The sequence below is a fragment of the Agelaius tricolor genome, unplaced genomic scaffold (assembly GCF_023055355.1).
Source record: "Agelaius tricolor isolate 1412-34295 unplaced genomic scaffold, bAgeTri1.0.p SCAF_5, whole genome shotgun sequence".
Classification (NCBI taxonomy): Eukaryota; Metazoa; Chordata; class Aves; order Passeriformes; family Icteridae; genus Agelaius; species Agelaius tricolor.
In genome coordinates, this window is record NW_027269265.1 from 31,304,860 (window position 1) to 31,324,388 (window position 19,529).

A 19,529-nucleotide genomic window follows, 5' to 3' on the forward strand; every position below is an offset into this window, starting at 1 on the left:
TGCCAGTTGGACCTTTCTGTGTAGAGCTGCTAAAGTGAACCTTGAAAAGCTGAAGCAGAATACCTGTTTCTCTTTTTTATGTGAATTTCAGACATGCAAAAATATATTTATATTTGTCACGTGGATGACTGCAAGCTAACAACAAATAGCTACCAACCAGGAATGTACTTACCTCACAAAATAGCATATCTTCACACACAGCATGGAAGAGTTATTTTCTAAAGCATTAAGATAGGTAGAAAACTGTTAAGGAAAACCACATCCATTCACGTATGATGTAAAATATAACATGCTTGATACTTCCCAATCTTATTCTTATCACTGTAAGCAGTAAGAATCATCCTGCTGATGGCAAATATTATACCAGATTAGGGTTTTACATAAGTATATACAAAGTATATGCAAAGTATATCCCCAGGTTGTTACCAAAGTTTATTCCAACTATGACTACTATGAGTAATATTGGTACTGAGTAGTGTCAACCAGCGAAGGGATTCTGTTTTCTACATGTTTCTTTGCAACATGCCTCAAAATTTCTCATGAAACTTGTGCAATGACAGATGTCATTAAAATTTGAAATATTCATACCAAATTTATCAATCAATGCATTTATGAAGCAATCCTTTTCAGCTAATTCACTGGAGATTAAAAAAAAAGGGCATTTTTCTTTTAATCATAACCAGTTGTTGACAATGGCAGAGCAAAATGTAACATGCCTCTCCATAGTAACCTCATCTTTCTAGCTACACAACAGTTTTCATTTTATTTGCTCTGGCAACTGAAAGAAACAACCATGTTTTTAGTCTATTAGCTCTGTAAAACATGTTTTGATATTGTAGGCAATGTCTGTGGAAGTAATGGAAAATCCATTTTGAAAAATGTATTATGCATGTCTTGATTCTTCTGATGGAGGTGACACACGTATTTTCAGGCCTGAAAAACACAATTTAATGAAAATACCTTGTGGATCCACTCAAAATCTGATTGCAATTAACTGCAGCCTAAATCTACCACAGCTGAGGGGACATGCCATCTCCCCTTTCAGCATGCTTACACTATGCTGACTACAGAACTCTGAGTAAGTTCCCAAATATTTTTAAGGGCTACTCTCTGAATGACTAGAATTAGATGACTTACAAAGAATTTGTAACCACCTGAAATCACTCCCATGATTTAGGGCATGGGAAACAGTGCAACTGGAACACTTGCAAGGTTTTGCGAAATACAAGAGCTCAGAATACCTGATCCATTCAAAACTGTCTTTAACTTTCAATGTCTTTACAGGGAGCTACACACAGAGTTAAAAACCAAACTTGCAAAATATGCAAGTCTAATAAAAGTTTGAATTGTTTTTCTGGTTGTAGAAAATGTTACATCTCAGAAAGAAGATGCAAGCACTGCCTTTGCTGCATTTTCCAAGAGCCCAGGAGCCTAAGTGAAACACAACACTACACCACAGCTGTAGCTTAGCACACTTGATCCAACACCTGCCATTAGAGAAGCAGCAAGACAGTCCTGCTACAGTCAGACAGTCAGTGTTCCAGTAATGCTCTGTTGTAAGGATGCTGCTTGTAAATGCCTGGAAGATACAGAGTTTGAGGAAAGAAAAGATTATTAAATTGAATTGTACCAAAATTGGATGGAGATTCTTAGCATGACAGGTCTTCATCCTGTACTGTGCTCATCTAATTAGGAGTAAACATTTTGTAAAGCTAAGAAGACAGTAACATATTCCACAACTAAAAATTCCAAAGAAAGGCTAGTATTGTGAATATGATCTAGTAGTTACATTGTGAAAAACCTAATGATCCAGAAACACACACATTTGAGTTCAGGCAGTCAACTCAAAATGGGAACAAATAGAAATGAAAAGGTTATGATTTATTTCAGCAATTTTGAGTGTGTGTGAGAGAAATAATTTTCATTGAAAATTTTCACACCTTGATGATACAGTTTTGTTCTTTACTCTTTGACTTGATAGTGAACAGAGAGAGACACAAATCTAAAACTTAGACCCAGCTTCACAATAGCTAATTGAAGTGCCTACATTCATCTAATACCTGCTAGATATTCCCTCCCCAGCCAACAGAGGGTGATTTATCCTACTTAAAACCTGACTTGGAGTTTCCCCTTTTCCTCTGTGTATAACAAGCTAAATCTGACAAACAAAAAACGCCAACCCTAAACCAAACAAAAGCACACCATACAACCAAAAACTGTGAAGAACAAGTATACAGAATAATGAGTAGAATACTAATACACCCATAGATTAAATATCCTCTACTTACCCATCTCAAACTTGTCTGGCTATTAAGCTACCTTAAAAGCAGGTGAAGATTACAAAGGATATAGATCAACAAGTTTCTGAAGCATGTCTGCAGAGGAGATGAAAAACTGATGCATGGCCAGAATTATTTTTAGCAGCTGGTTGTTTTGACATGCATTTCCTTCTAAATCTAAAAAACAAAAAGGATTATTCATATTGAAATCTTGCTATACCTTCATAAACAATTTTCAACAGGCTTTTTCAGAATCCTAATTCTAATCTGGTCTGTTCATGTACGCTATTTCAAAGATAGCAGTAACTTACTAATTTAGGGAGTGCATACTTTTTCTGGTGAGAGCCATATAACAACTACTATATTTCACTGCTGTGTTTGGAAGACCCTTAAAAATAAGAAAAAAAAAAAAGGCAAACAAAAAAGCATATGTGTCTCAAAAGTAATCAGAATCAGAATACCCAGATAATTATACATTATGATCTAAGCCCAGCAATGCACTTAAATGCTTAGCTTTAGGCATATGAATATAAACTTGGAAACAAATCATTGAACTGCAGAGCAAAATAGTTCAGTTACTGATCCATCTCAGCCAGCCACTGGTATGACTACAGTTATCAAACAGAACAGCAATATTCTCAATTGTTTGTGAGCCTTTTTGTACACATGACACACAACACCAGAGTGCACACACAGTCTAGGATCACAGATGTGCATAGATGCACATGGAATGAGATACAACATATGCTAGAAACCCTGTTAGAGGTTAACCTCTGCACACTCCCTGTCCTGGACTTAAATGTACTGCACATCAACTTGTACTATGCAGTACAGAGATTTCAGCAGAAGGACTTCAGACTACATCTGTCTTCTGGGTTTTTCTTGTCCGTCAAAAAGATGAAGGACAAGAAAAGTAGCAGAACACTTTAAAAAGTTTCTATTTCTGCAACAAACAGTAGTGAAAGTGTTTGTAAATATTAACTGACAATGCTCTCCCACAGCCAGGCATAAGAGAACCTAAGTAGCTTGAATGGAAATTTGACACCCTTTCAAATACAAAAGAAAATTTATCTTCCCGAATAATTTAAAATAGATTAACCTCTATGGGAATAAATGTAGTTCTCTCTTCAAAAAGCAGTAGCAGGAACAATATAGAGAAGCAAAGCACAATACAGCAAAATGGAAGAGGGATGTGAAACAGCAGATTTCCAGCATATGAAATGACATCTACTGCTAGGGAAGGGAGGGAGAAGGCACTTTAACTTGCACATCGCCAAAATGGTGCTTGAAACACAGCCAATTTGCAAAACAAGATAATCCACATTAGTTACTGGGTAAGAATTTCCATGCCCTTCTACAGGAAAATACCAAATGTATCTACCTTCAGTGGTATGAGCAAGGGAAAAGTCTGCCCATCCTACAGCCCCATGAATGAGAGCAGCATAGACCCCAAGTAACAGGAAGCTCTTGATCTGCCTTTTGACTTATGCTATGAGTTCTGTTTTACAGCATGAACCAAAGTTTGTCTGTTCCTTGTTTGTGTTCACACAAAATTTCATTCTTACTAAAAGAATCCTTCTGAGATATAAACTGCCTAGGTATTACAGCATGAGCTCTGAGGGCAAACCAGCAAGTTATTCAGCTAGAGAAGTGGGAAATTTGAAGAGGGAGGCTGGAACATTAAGAATAAATACTTAATCAGGCCTTTAGTATTTGGCATTTTTTACCCTTTGAGTGTCTTCATGAAGAGTAAAATTATTTTAGGCATTGCACACAGAGGCCTGTATCGGTTTTCTCCCTTTGGCAAAATTTGGTGTTCCGCCAGAGGCTCCATCCACTACCTCCTGTTTAATCAGGAAAACAGTTTAGTATATGCTTAACTTGGAAGCCAAATGGATATGTGCACACATACTCTTAAGAATATACAGCTTCCTGTAAGTGCTCAATAGAGATCATTTCCAGACAACAAAGACAAAAAATAACACTCTCTCTCCCTTAGCACTTTCATTGTGTGCAAAATCCTCTGCTGTGACATAACAGAGGTATCACTTGGCCACAGGTTCCCATTTGAATTTTTGTTTTCTAGAAGGTCTCTCTTCCATTTAGCTTTTTCATGTCACAAAGGTACAGAGAAAAACAGTATGTTCTGCTTACTATGAGTACTTCTGCCAACACATTTATGGTGTTTTCTTGCATAATTAAAGTGTATTTATGCTTCACCACATCCAGACCTAATTATCTTGCAACAGAGATACACTTCATTACAATGGCATGCAATTATTTTGCACACATTAAAGCAATACGAAGTTTGGGGCTATCTGTTCTCTCATCCAACTAAAAGGCTCGCCTTCACAAAAAACACCCATTGTATTTGTGGTGGCTTAAAAAACAAAATAAACACTCTGCAAAAATAAATTTAAATGTTCCCAGTACAGTTGAGCACTGAACAGCAAGCCTGCATGGAACTGTACCAGCACACAATTTACAATGGTAAAGCATCTTGCACAAATGGTGGAGCCAGCAAGAGGGCTGGCCTGACTGTGCTGCAATTGTGCTTCTGAGTGCCTCTGCAGCACTCTCCTGAACCCCAAGCAGTTTGTTTTAAAACTCCTTTTCATTTCCGTTTTTATACCTGCCTCTAACCACACAGCCTACTGAGCAAAACCACAGAGTGAATACTAACTCAAGTGCGATGGGTGTGTTTCAGTTAGTCAATTTACGTTAAAGAAAGCTGCAAATTACTGCAAAAGCCTTAGCTTTGTCTCGTTGCAACAAAATACAAATAACCAACTAGTTATTTGTTGCATGTTTTTCTCCTGTAAATTCCCTTATTGTATTAAGATTTTTAATAAATATACTCTGAAACAGAAAAATAAAGCAGAAGTTGAATATACTTTCCCAGCATTTAACTCCATAAGTGAAAGCACAGTGACAGTTAATGATAAGTATTTTATGATCCATGTAGTAGCACAAAGCTACAATTACAAAAGTTCCATTTCTTATGTGAGACTCAGAACACAAAAGGGTAAGAACCTTCTAATTTAGGCCCATCAGCCACTCTATTGCATGATCCAATGAGTGACTCCTCCGTGATTTAGAAATAGCTTAAGTATCTCTAGGTCCTTGAATGCTTTAGAGAAACAAATTGCTCAAAAGTCGGTAAGCAAGGCTTTAAGAGCAAACTGCCTGCTTTTTTCCAGGTCCTGATGGTCACGAGCCTGTGGTAAATATACTTAACAGAAAGAATCCGTTCAGCAGAGAAGATCGCTGTACTGAGACCTTCCCTCTGATGCATGAAGGCAATGATAAGGCAGTAGTAAGAATGCCAAGGATGTCTTAACCAAACTGCATTTTGTAGGAAAGAAAAGCTAGCTTTTCTAGGTCTAAGAGGCCCTTATTTCATAAGCACCATCTTTATTTCATAAGCAGGTTCCAACTGTATCACCTAGAGTACAATTTGAAATGAATCAGAAGTGAATCACAGAGCACTGACATCACATGATCAGTGACTAAGCTACCAAGAACACGAATAACTTCTTGTAAACTCCCTTAAGTCTTTCAGTGGTTATCAAAATGCAGAAAACAATGCAGTGCAAGAAAGTATCAAGCAATTGCCAGAAGATAAGTGCAAAGCTGAAAGTCGTGGGTTGCTATTCTGATGTGCCACATAGAATTCTTCAAGACTTCTGCATTTTTTTTCTAGTAGTTTAAAGAACACAGCATGAGGATGGTGCTATAAATGTCTGCAAAGATTATTAAGTCAACATGCCATCTGAAAACTAAGGGAACTTATGTTCTTAAGGTCTCAAGGTTTCAAGACCTTGAGAAATCACACAGACATGTAAGAAATATGCAGGTACATGTGGGAGTGCATGGTAGGGTTTAGTGACTGAAATGAAACAGCCGTAAGTCAATGCATCTGCCCCACATGTGAGGTGCAGTACTGCAAGATAACTTTAAAATGGCTAGAAGCAACCAAAACTAAATAAAATATTTCATGAGTATTTTACACATACTCCCTGGAAATTCCCTATACAAACAGGAAACAGTCTGTTCCCCTTCAGCTTAAAACTTATGCAATCCATAGTAGCCTTCTTACTCCATGCTTACTACTTCTGTGTTGGAATTTGATACCCTGTAACAGAGCTAGTCATTTAACTACCTTCATTAAATTGAATACATTTGGCCAGAATCAGATTCATAAGAAGCCACCATTCTCCAAATCAGTTATGACACCATTATTGAGGGTCAGCAAGCAGATTTAACTTAAACTAATTTTTTAATGACAGCTGAATGTTCAGTTGATGGCAGATATCACGGCTAGGAGCCAATATAGCGTATTCTGTTGCTCCAATACAGAAACAGCTTTCTCAAAATCTTGCTTCAGAACCAGTTTAATTTGTTCTTAAAATTCTACAGTAATGAGGACTTCACAGCTTTTGTAGGTGACTAATTCCAATGCTTGAGTTTCTCTATCATTTAAGAGTTCTCCTTTCTGTTTAATCAAATATTTCAGGCAACTTGGGCTGCTTAAGCCTAGACTCCAGCAGACAGAAAAAAAATTTCTTTTCCTTATCAATATATTTTCTCTGTTTAAGGGTTGCATCCCTTATCTATATTCTGAGCTAAGAAACATCAAATTTGTCCTTTTTTTATTCCTCAGAGGCAAGGTTTTCTAGCTCTCTGGTCAACTTTGATGCTGTTTTCTGAACCCGTTGTAGCTCACACCTTTAAGAGGAAAACCTGAATATAGTACTACAGAGGAGATCTTAGCACCAGAGTTAGAATATTATTCTTAATACCCTTTGCATAATAGCTTTCTATACACCTACATTTTAATGTAAGCAAATGTATAATGTATATACAGAAAATATGAAAGTACACACATCCCTCCATGTACACAGAGTTTCTGCAGTGATACAATATCATTATTGTAATTAATACCATTTTCAGTTTTAAAGTCCCTCTTCACAATGAGATCCTTTTCTCCAGAAATGCTGTATTTGAAGGACTTTACCATACCATTTTTACAGCTCATTACTCTAAGTAGGACTTTGTACTCATCCTTAGTGATTTTTTCTTTGTTTCAAATCATTAAGTACTTAAAATCTTTCAGAAATAATGTAACTTAATAAGAATTTTCTTGCTAAAGTGACAAGTAATAAGGTAATAGAATGCTTTTTTTAGTTTTAGCTGCAGCAGGAAGCTGGTGGAATATTGAGCTCTCCAGCTTCCATTTAATTCTGTACAGGATGATGGAATTCCCCCTCATGCCACAAGAGTTACATGATGTTTAGCAGATAACATCAAAAAGCTCAGGGAATTGCACCAAAGTTTTGGATTCGTTTGTTTGTGTCTTTTTAAACTGGCTTATTGCCCATACATGCCTGCTACTATTGAGTTTTACATATATTTATTTACACAAGTAATCGATCTTAGGAAGAAATGCTCCAAAATTAAACTTAGAAGAAATCAGTATTTTCCTGAGAGGAAAAACTCCACTACTTTGTGATCAATCCTGCACCAACAGCTCTATAAACAAGACAAGTTAACAAAAATGTTAGAAGCAACCCCATAAAGTTGGTGCTTCTTCAAGTCTATTCCATTTAAACTCCCTACAGAATAGAGGAGGGGGGAACCCACTCCTGTTCCTCCAAATACTCATAAACAATGCAGATATATCCAAGACAAAATGGGGATAATATGTATCCAAAAAGAATAATGAGACTGTTTTGTGTGAGGGTAGGGAACATTAGGGGAGAGAAATCTCCAGGGAAAATCATTACCCTCTCTCAGAAACAGCTTTTGGAAAGCTACATCTTGCAGAAAGAGCTCTAGGTGGGTAATTCTTTGAAATGAAAACAAGGAGATAAAAGCTCTTGTCAAAGGGAAATGGGATGATTTTCCAAAATTAAAATGTACTTTGAGAGAAACCAAATGCAATGTGGGTGGAAAGCATACCATTAGCCTTGGAAATTCAGATGAGGTACACAGAAGAAGACAAAAAGTTTGCACACACGGATGCACACCACACATCCTTCTACAGCATATTTAAAATATTGATTTTAGCAAATTTAGATGCAAACTTTTTAATAAAATAGTCTTTTTCTCCAAAGCCTACAAAACATAATTTGAGTACTCAAGACTTTTTCCAAAGCTTTAAGTCATGATGCTGGAGCCATGTGAATTTTTTGAGCTGCAGGCAACTCCTGAATAATTCAAGTGTAATGCTTGGCAACACAGCTGTGCCAGCAGAGACACTGATGGATAGGAAAAAAACAGACTCCAAGAACAGAACCAGAAACTTCTGAGGCCAGTGTCCCTGTCTGACCACTGGGCCCAGATGTGTGCTTAACCCTTACTCTGCAATGTTTTACAACAAGTTTCCCTCTAAGGGCATGGTTGATCCTGGGCAGTTAGTCACCACATCCAAGGAAGCAGGTAGCCTGTCCCACCAAAGGCTCAAACTGCAACAGACTAGTAGACACCAAGCTGCTTGCCTCTCAAGGGCTTGAAGGAGTTGCAGATCCCTTGGATCCCACTTCCTGACCTTGATTTTCATTAGTGCTGCATGCTCCAGCTCTAATCCTGCTCTAATATTCCTCACTGACCATTTCACTCACATACCTAAGCTTCCTAGTCTTGACATTAACTTCTAGGTATACTTCTGGAACTGGTGTTTACAGACTATGGCAAACTAACCCCTAACCCAGCAGCTGGGGATGCCTTCTCACACTGCCCCAGCAGCAAGGAGGCTGCAGAGAGCCTGAACAGCTGACCCCAGCTGACCAATGGATACTTTGTGTCATACCATGTAATGCTTAGCATTTAAAAACAGGCTGCAAGTTTGTCAGGGCTGCTGTTGCTTGGGAACTGTCTGGGTATCAGCTGGCTGGTGATGGGCAATTAGAGTATTTTGCATTGCTAAATAACAGTTATACTGATTTTTCCTGAAGTTATATTTAGATGCATGAAGATAGAATTTGCAGTCATATCCAGTAGTAAATATAAGTAAATAAGAGACTGCATTATAAAGAAGAAAGTCCAAGTTTTCTTCATTTTGTTTTATTGCTTACTTCTTGGCTTTGGAAAATTATATTGAAAAAGTGAAGTCAAATTTGCTAAATAGAACTCTATAATATATATATCTAAAGAAATCTAAAAGTTCCTTTTCTTTGGGAAAATTTTTTCACAGACATCAGGTTAAAAAAGAAATCATTTTCATTTTGGTACAACCACAATTAACTTTAATAGTTAGCTAAACAGCACTTAGAATTCTCCAGAGCAGTAACTACTTTTCTCTTCCCACAATGTCATGCATTCTACTGAGCAGTAATGACTCTTCTGTTCCCACAATGTCATTAATTGATCATTAACATAGTTTCTGTTGCCAAGCAATAGTAAGGTTTCTGCACTGTATTTGACCAAATAGCATTCAGATTACTTAACACACAATGATCAACAGCATTTTCTCTCAGAACAGCATCGTGGATAAAACTTAACCACTTTGGGGGGAACTGGAGACCTCAACATTCAGCTCAGGCTTCAAGAGAAGGGATAGAACCCTACAAGTTCATGCAGCATGAGAAAAAACAGGTGATTGTTCAGGCAAACCTGAGAGGAAAAAAGCAAATGGCAATAGTTGCATTCTGTGGGTGTGCATATGCCTTGAAAGAATTTATTGCCTTTGAATCAGAATTCTATGTAAGAATTTGTTATATAGTAAATTTGACAAATAGATAAACACAGTAACTGAACTGTAATTGTTTCAGTAGTTAATTGTATGCTTGAACTAGACTGGAAGAACGTATTTATGTTCAAAATAGAGTGAGTTCTTCCAGATAACTGATATGGGAAAAATGGGATAGTTTTCATTTTTTTCTGTATTTTAGAGAAGAAAATGCCTACAGCTCTCAAGAGGGAACTCTAACTTGCCTGGTTTGTTGTTTGTAAGATGGATGCAATATATATCTGACTCTCAAAGAATTCCTAAGTCTCAATATGTTTTTTGCATTATATTGATATGAGCAATGTAAAGACATTATCAGTTCACATAACTACACAATTCAATAATATAGTTATTTTTTATTCCGGAAAATGTGAACCATGATTACCTTTTAGGTAGCTTACACCTAAGAGGCCACCAGCACCAGCACCTTTGTGAGATTTTTTGGTTTCTATCAAAACACTTTTGTGGCATCTTTCATCCAAATTAGTCTGAATGTAGTTTCCAGTGTTTCTAAGGTTTGTTTACAAACATGGCACTTTATCACATATTGAGGCAACAAGCTAGTTTAGCACAGATCAAACACTGCAGAACAACTTCACATCACAACCTACTCCTAGACCTAGCTTTCTATGACTTTTATGACTATTAGAAGTTGCAAATGCCATTAGGTTCACATAAATCCTATTAAGAACATTGCTAATCTTTGAAGTTGTAATTTTCCACTTCCTTTAAGTCCTCCATGGGTTAAAACTGACATATATGTATAAACAAGTAGCTCCATTGCAAACAGTTTATCATGGATGAGATTTTACATGGAATTATGCTACATGGTCTCAGAAATATTTTTGTTGCTTTCCTAAAGCCCTTTACTTACACCTCTTCAAAGAAACCAAACACAGGGACACTGTACTGTGACATGCATTTGAAATGATACTTCTTGATCTCTTTTTAGCTGAAGTGACTGTGTTGTAGGATAAGCATAGGTCATCCATATGCTACAGTAAACATACTTCCAGCACTCAAATGTAAGAGCCAAAGAGTAAGATCTTGTACTCAGAGGTTAAGGACAAAAACTCCTTCATAACAATAACATCTTGAGCTCTGACAGAATTCTCAGCTTTTAAATGATCCTCAGATTTTTTTAGCAAGACATATTTGAATAAAGGATGGCTTTCAAGTGCACTCTTGGAATTGTTTGTTAGGTAATTCTAGGTAACATTTCAGGACTTTACTACAGACAAAAGAAGGAGATATCAAATTGGCACTATGTTGAAGACACATGTTGTCCTGATTGCAATAGAGTCTTTAAACACTTGTAAAAACAATTTAAACAAATAGTCTGTGTGGGCAAGGAAAAGGCTCTCTGACCCTACATGGTTTATAAGCTTGAATGCATGTTAAAATAGCACACTGGATCTTTGAAAGGTATGTTTGTTTAAAAAAATAAGCACCCTTAAACTTTACTCTGGATTAAAAAAGTAGATTTTTAAGATAAAAATAGACGTAGTCAAAGAAAACAAACAGGGACCTCTTACCATGCACTAACATATTGTGAAGTTACAAAACAAAAGTAATTTCTAGATTAGAAATTGACTTCAAAACACATATTCAGAATTTCAAGTTCACAGTAGCATGAGGATATCCTAGGGTATCATGATAAATGTCATGAACATTTAGCAGATATAAAATTAACAAATTAGGTATCCAGTGAAGGGAACGGTGCTAATATATTTTTCCTCTCTGATCTGTAACACTTTCTGAACTGAATATGTTATTCATTTATGTAGTGTCACAAAGATTACTATAAGAACTAGACATAAAAGTATGGCTGTGCTACTAAGCAGATGCTTCCTGTGTTCTACTGAACTGCCAGCAAACTAGACCTTACTCTGCTGGCTTCAACAACAAAGCTGATAGACCTAAATGCCTTCACAACTAGCAACAAAATAAGAGACAAAGCCATACTGACTTTCAGAGAACTGTCTGCCAGTCAAAAGCATATTTTTTGAGGCATTTTATGTGCTACATAATGGGGAAAAAAATGGATGCAGGGGGCTAAAGTCATTGCTCTATGTAAAATTCCACTCACTAATCACAGTCACTAATGAAGATTTCCTCCAGAATAAATTATCTCCCTCTTGAAGCTGTCATATTCTGGGCCAAGATCTATTAACTACTTCTTTGCTTCCCTGAACTTACAACTTCGGCCATTTTGTTGCAAATGGAAAATCTACTTTTAATTATCTCTTTATGAGCTTTTTGTTCAGGATTACTATCTCTGATGCAGAGGTTGCACTGAATCTAACCTTTCTGCAGCTACTGTCTTTTCTAGTTTTCAAAATCATTTTACCTTACCTCCTGCTCTTCCTCTTTTTGCACTCTCTTCCCTTCTTTCTTTCTCTTTTCCTCCCCTTCTTTTCTAGGCAATCAGGTGTGATGCATTTATTTGTGCTCTACAGTTCTTCTTGTCAATCCAGATCATAGCAGTAACACCATCTTGTAGCTACTTATAATGTTGGAAGGTCTTCTGAGACACATTTTGGAACATGTTTTGAATCACTCTCCTGTATAACCAAATATCTTCTCTTAAAACTGGTGAGAGTGGTTTCAAGTCTCTACAGATCCTCTCCTAAGAAAGGACCAAAATTCCTTTCTAAGACAGTTCCAACATTCAATCTCTCATCATGCTATTTTTTCCCAAACTCCTGCCTTCACTTACATCCTTGCTTTTTTGTTGCCTTTACTTTTGGCAATTCATTTGCAGGATGATTCATCTTCATCGTCCTGATTCAAATTTCCACGGAACTTGAAGAAACCTCTACTTTTAGCATCTCCTCATCATGCTGTTGAATAAACACTGGTATGATGTACTCTTTCAGATGTAGTGACCACTACATGACTTCAAATTACCTCTTAAGACCCTCATTGTTTCTGTCATTAAGGCACATGCCTGTCATTCATCAGTCCAAGCTAAAGAAGACCAAGTTTGAGAGAGGTGAAAGAGCACACATACTAATCACCCCAAAGCAGGATTTTAAGTTAACTGCACTGACTAAGCTTTTGGATTAATTTGGCTTTCCTAACAAAGTCCTTCCTCTTGGAACCCATTTATAATACTGCAGCAAAGTTTAGGTGTCTCACTTTTAACTTCAATTTAGCATATTCCCATCCTGCTTTCTTCTCCTAATCCATGTTGTAAGATAAACTACAACAATTAATACAACAAGAATCAATACAAATTTGCAGCCTGGGTTCTCCACAGCTGTAAGTATGTACTGATACTTAATACTTTCTTGGTTAGACCTTCTTGTGATATTCTCTGCATATATAGCAAAAGGCTGCCAACTTCTCCTTACACACCATTGTTGATAGCAGCCTCTCTTACACACTGTTTGCTTTCTCCAAACTTCTATGATTGAGTCCAGGAGTATAAACCCAGCTGCATCCATTACAGAGGAATTGTATTTGTACACATAGCATGTGTAGCAAGTGCAGTATAATGCTAACAAGATGCAGTATATATTCTGAAACATGATACATCATCATCACTATCTACTGCCTCTTGTTCTCCTTAAGACTAGACAGCAAATAAACCAATGGCTTTTTTCAGAAAGTAAACTTCAAATGTACAATGTCTTGGGGAGGATTCTGTACTTTAAACATTTAAATAAAACTTACTCAAATCACAATAATGACTTTATAGAATAATATACAAAATATTATAGGTCAGCATATCCAAGACTGAAGATAAAATCTCAGCCTAAACAGAACTATCAGCATAGAGGTTAGAAGATTTCAGTACCATGCATGGAAAGAAATTTGCTCAATCATTCAGATTCCTTGTAATCATTCTGCAGTTATGCTTTTTTCCCACCATTTTGCTCCCTGCCCCCAACCCTCTTCAAAATCTCAGATTAAAGACTTTTTATCTCTTCCTTTATTGGCACAATAATGTGAATGAATATTGCACTGGTTTTGCTCATAGTACAACGGCCTTCTTTAATGAACTTTATTATGCAAGTTACCTAGTGTTGTAGCAGTTGTATTTTTATTTAAATATCTTAATGCAAAGTTCCAACATAGCATAAGAACATGCATAATTTCATGGAAGATGTATAAATACAGACACTACTATGAATTGTCCAATTAAGGGTCTAAACCTCTGCAGCACACATGATTTCAGCAGTTCTTAGCGAGTTACAATGTTTGCTGATGCACTACAATTCACCTTGCTCGACTTATGTACAGCTTGTCAAGGGTCAGGAAAACCCTATCTAGTGGATTACAGTAAATTTTCTAGCTGAAGTGTGAAACCCTCAAGAAATATTCACATGCATGTGTAGCTGAACTGCATAGGTACTTTTCTTCATCACCTCAGTCCTTTTAATATACTGATGCTCAGCAATTTGAGAAACCTAAGCATGTCTATATTGCTATACAGAGTATTAGCCAAAAATAATCTACTCAGGGTTTCACCTGCACTACTTTAAATCAATCACTTTAATAACTATACTATAATTTTATAATGTTACATTTATATTACGGTTTTTTCATTAAAATGTGGAGATATTAATATTGGTCAAGTAGTCACAATATTACAGCTACCTGAAAGCCTTATGTTTTAGATATCTTATCCCCCTCCTACTGAACTGAAACTTATTTATATATATCAATCAACATTTGTTGAGGAATTAGGGCTTTAGAGAAGTTCAGTGCCTTCACAATAATGAATTGGAGAAGAAAAGAAGCAAAAAAGAGACAAGACTTTACTGACAATTACATGTTTCACCACCTTTTCTCAGACATGAATTTCTCTGCTCATGCTGATTAGAAGGCTTTAAAGTTAAAAAACCCCTCGTTTTAAACAAATGTGAAAGATTAGTCATTGTTTACACAGTATTTATGTACTGTACCGGTAGATCAGCACGATGTGTTACTATTTAACTATATAGATAATTATTTTAGAGCTGAGTGGGTGTTCAAGTACATTTATCTTCTAAGGACTACTTCTGAAACTAAGACTTTCCCACATATACTTTGGGAGTAGCTCAAAGCACTGAAAGACAGCATTAACAAACAGATGCGCTACTTATAAGCAAATTATTCAGGATCAATTCAAGTGTCTTCAGTAATAACATTTTAATAAAATTTAATATAAACACATTTACTAATGAAAAAGCTGGAAAGGGAAACTAGGGGTACACAGCTCAGGCAATGGTTACACTTATCTGTATTTCAATTCTTATTGTTAAAAGACAAATAGATAATTGATACGTTTAAAAAATGCAGTTGTGATTTCTGTTTGGACTCTTTCCTCTTATAAAGAAACAACTTGAAATCTATACTGATAATGCAAAAAGCAATCCAGTGTTATCTCACCTAGCTTAAAAATAGCCCTTCTTGTTTAAAAATGTTTAATATGAACATGTTGCTTACACGCACTATGAGAATGTTATTGTAATATACAAAAATATAATGATTACTTGCTGAAGTTTACAAAATTGGTACTTAACAAAAGTACTCTCAGAAGTGTAGATGATTGGAATTTGTCCGGTTCCCTCAAGAACAAGCAGTAGTTACCCTAACCTCTCAGCATATATTACACACATCTGCATAAACACATCCATCAACTACCAACACAATCACCTGTAGCACAGACAATTCTCAGTTAACACCATTCTACTTCACCACTAAATGTATTTAATTCCCTACTAGGAAACACAGCCAACAGAAACATAATCATAGACATAGAAACAAATTAATATGACTCTAAAAACCTCCAGGCACTCACCAAAAGACTGAATGCAGGTTTCAAGAAGGTCTTCCAAAGTGGCTCCTTTGGCTAGGTGCCCCAAGGGCACCATCATGACCTGAGTATGGTTTGAGAGGCTGTGACAGTGGCTGGTCTGCTGCAGTTCCAGCACTGATTCAGGGGCAGTGCTGCATGCTTGGGCAGGCTGCCTAGAAGAAAGCACAATAGTGAAGTAAATACAAGATAGGGTGGCAAATTTTACACTGCATGGGAAAGGAGGAAAGATTTAAAGGACAATTAACTCTTTCTAGTTGGGTTGCTGAAATACATAACCCTCCCCCTTGATATGTACACCAAACAGACTGCTCAGTAAGTGACTTTTTTTCTGCTAAATGTCAGTTGCAGAGCACATGGTCATAGAGCTCCCTGAATGACCTGTCAGGATTATCAGCAGTCTTGTCTGTTTGTTGGAGAATATGCAATACCCTACCATCAGATGTCTGTGTCCACCAAAAGTAAAGGAGCAAAAAAATATTAAACACATTGGAAAACACCTGACTAGCTTTATTGATTTAATCTGAGAAGTCACTGTTAAGTAAACAAAATATCAGCACAACCTAATAGTGGAGTATTTCACAATCAAAACAAATATATTAATTTGCATCTATTCAATACTATTATTTCCTAGGTTGCTTTAAAATAGTATACATGAGCAAATAAATGTATTTAATAACAATGGTAAATAAGACCAAAATAAAGCACATATCTAATTTTAGTCTTGTGTTTTACTCGTCTAATACCTTTTACTGCAAGAACATGTATGTTTTGGACAATATTAAAGGCTTTTAATTGCTTGCACACAAGTTCATATTTCTGTATCAAATAGTAAATTAGAACAGTATTGTATTAATCAAAAGTGATTAATATATTTGCCTGCAAATACCAGGAACCACTGGAAGATCTGACTTGAGAGTATAACCATACAGCTTGCAAAATAACAATAAGCACTGCCATTTCAATGAACCTTGAGTTTATTTCAGGGACTCCTGAAATTTCAGGGATCCTTTGGGTTTATTTCAGACACTCCACAGCCTTCCTAAACAAGTGACTCCAGTGTCTTTAAGGTGCTATCACATAACTTTTCTTGGAACACTATGCAAGACTCTAATAGTGCCAGGAAGAAAAGGCATAAATTTCCTCCAGAGTGTGTTTTACATAGAGATAGTAGAAATAAATTCACAGACATCCCCGAATAGGCACTCCTGCATGAAGCTAAAAAAATGCATACTTTATGAAGACAGACAGGACTCTAATTCATCCCTGTCAGAGTCCAGCCTCATCCTTACCTTTCCATCTCACTTGAATGCTGGGGAAGCCACGAAACTGACCACGGTGTCATTTACAACCCAACACTGATCCCAGCTAATTTCAAATTCAGGAAAATACACACCTGACCCTTCAGACGCAATACTCATCACTGAGCTCCTCCGTAGTTAGGCTGACAGTAGCTGACACGCAAATATTCTCTACCCTTCCCCCTTTTTCTCAATTTCCCTCTTAGCTTTGTGATCTGACTTCCTGTTCTCATATAAAAAGAACAAGGGCCTGATCAGCTTTCAGTGTTTTCTTTTTACAAGCTTAAGTCCCTCTCCTAGCTTTATTCCTAGCTTTATTTGTGCCTCTTCCAACACAAGGCAGAGGATCCCAGCAAGTAGTAACAAAGAGTTAAGGCAGAAGATATTTCAGGCTTTGGCAATACCCAGGAGAAAACTTGAAGTTTCTACACCTGAAAAAAGTTTACAGTTATACTGTGGCCGACTTGGCCATGCTGGACAGGCAAAGCTCAGCCGGTAGCACCTCTGGTTATTCCTTAGAACACATCCTCTCGCAGCAGCCACCCGACATGACAGACGAAAGGGGGACTGAGGTGCAGCGGGGGGACGCCTGCCCTGCATTTCCACTGTACACCCTTGGCGGTGGGGCGGACATCACAAATAAGTGACCCCTGGCTAATTGACCCCGGAGCAGGTGCCGCTCGCCCGGCGGGCCGGTGCCAGCCGCATTCCCGGCCGCCTGCCCCGGCCGTGCCGTGCCGCAGGTAACCGAGCCCGGGCGGCGCTCAGACAGCACCGTAACGTGAGGCTCCTCCACCCGCGCTGACCCGCCTGCTCGGCCACACCGGCATCCCTAAGAGTGAAACAAAATCCTCCCCCGCACACTCCCTCCCGCGCTTCTTTCCCCTCCCTGACACGCTCGGGAGGACCCGGCCGGCGCCCGCAGTCCCACCCCCGTGCCCCACGGAACCCCCCGCCAGCCCCGCCGCGGGAGAGCCGCGCCTGCCCCACCGCCCCGGCGGGCACCGCACGCTCTCAGGCGTGACACCGACCCCGGTGCCCTCCGCCGCGGGGAGCGGAGCGAGGGGGGCATAAAGCAACACGCCAAACTCACTGGTTTTCTCTCCTCTTGCCTAAAGTCCCCATGCCGGTCCCAGCGGCAGCTCCGCCGCCCGGCAGGCTCTGCCGGCAGCGCTGGGAGCGGGTCTGCGCGGGGCGGAGGAGGCCGGGCGGAGCGGCGCGGCCCCCAGCATCGCCTCCTCCCTCCCGCCTCGCCTCGCCTCGCCGCGCTCCCGCTCCCGTCTCGCCTCGGGAGGAGTCTGAAACCGATTCAAGTAGGGCAGCGGCGGCGGCGGCCGGCACCCGTGACGAGCGCTGGCGGAGATCTTATCGGCAGGAGGAAGTACTGAGCTGGGGCTGCTCTTCTCTGAAGCCGCCGGCTTTACTAAGTACCCGCACGCGCTCGCAGCGCCCAGCTCTGAAGCCGCCACAACTTTTTTCCACGGCACCACCTCGGCCCGGCCCGGCAGTGCAGGAGCTGCCCTCCCCTCCCCTCCTCTGCTCCCAGAGCAGGCTGCTCCGAGCCGCCGGGGTCCCGCGTGGCTGGGCCCGGGCGCGGCTGGAGCGAGGGGCGATGCCGGCCCGGCCCCTCCGCCGCCGGCCCTGGTGGGCGGGCGGGGTCCCGGCGAGGGCCCGGCTGACCGGAGGGGCCCGGCTCCTGCAGCTCGCCCGTGGGACACGCGGCTGGCCCGCCAAGTGAGCCTCTGTGCCATGCTGAGGTGGGGGCACCAAACTGAGGTGCCCACGTTGATGATTGCCATTTTAAAGGCTTATCCGGCACCTGACGCTGTCCCTCCAGTTTAACTGCAGAGCAAGGAGAGGGGCCCCAGTGGTTTTCATGGTTCTTGTATCACGATTAGGAGTTTATGACTGCTCTTCCAACTCAATGTTGTCAACTTTTCCGATTCTGAGAAGAAATGGCCAGGCAAGAAATCTGAAAGGGCAAAGTCATCCTATATCTTGTAACTGAAATTTGCCCAAATGGTCTTTTTTTGAGAAATACGCTCAACAGAGCAGTAGAAAATATAGGGTCCCGGAGATGCTGCATTAGCATTGTTTTAGAGCTCAGTTTATGTTTTTAAACATTACTTAGTCATCATAATGCCAATGTGCCTCACACCAAGATTCAGACAGATTTCATAAACTCGTTCTTCAATTCTAAGACTAACTGACAAGGTTCAGATACTCAAAGTAATTTTCTGCCAACAATCTGGGCACATTACAGGTTTCCAAAATGATCAGTTTTGCTCACTGGCTTTTCTCAGAGGCAGTGATAAATACCAACAGGGACTGAGGCAACTTGACTTTTGCTTTGCTGAAGAACTTCAGGTAACAGGAAAAACCCTAGATATTCCTGGCAATCACATTCAGTAGGT

General features: G+C 39.2%; 1 protein-coding gene across 3 annotated transcripts in view; it reads right to left on the reverse strand.

The window, feature by feature from the left end:
* Positions 1 to 18,537, reverse strand: part of RASGRP1 (RAS guanyl releasing protein 1) — a 37,862-nt gene extending 19,325 nt beyond the window's left edge. The window contains exons 1-4 of one of the 3 annotated variants that reach the window (XM_071427022.1): positions 18,209 to 18,537; positions 15,800 to 15,969; positions 2,359 to 2,456; positions 173 to 243 (exon numbers count right to left, since the gene is read on the reverse strand). In XM_071427022.1, coding sequence (XP_071283123.1) covers positions 173 to 243; positions 2,359 to 2,456; positions 15,800 to 15,969; positions 18,209 to 18,240 — 371 coding nt within the window. In that variant the 5' untranslated portion in view covers positions 18,241 to 18,537. Of the gene's footprint in view, positions 1 to 172; positions 244 to 2,358; positions 2,457 to 15,799; positions 15,970 to 17,106; positions 17,241 to 18,208 lie in introns of those variants that run through there. The other 2 variants (XM_071427021.1, XM_071427023.1) reach the window with 2 other exon arrangements.
* Positions 18,538 to 19,529: the final 992 nt, after the last annotated feature.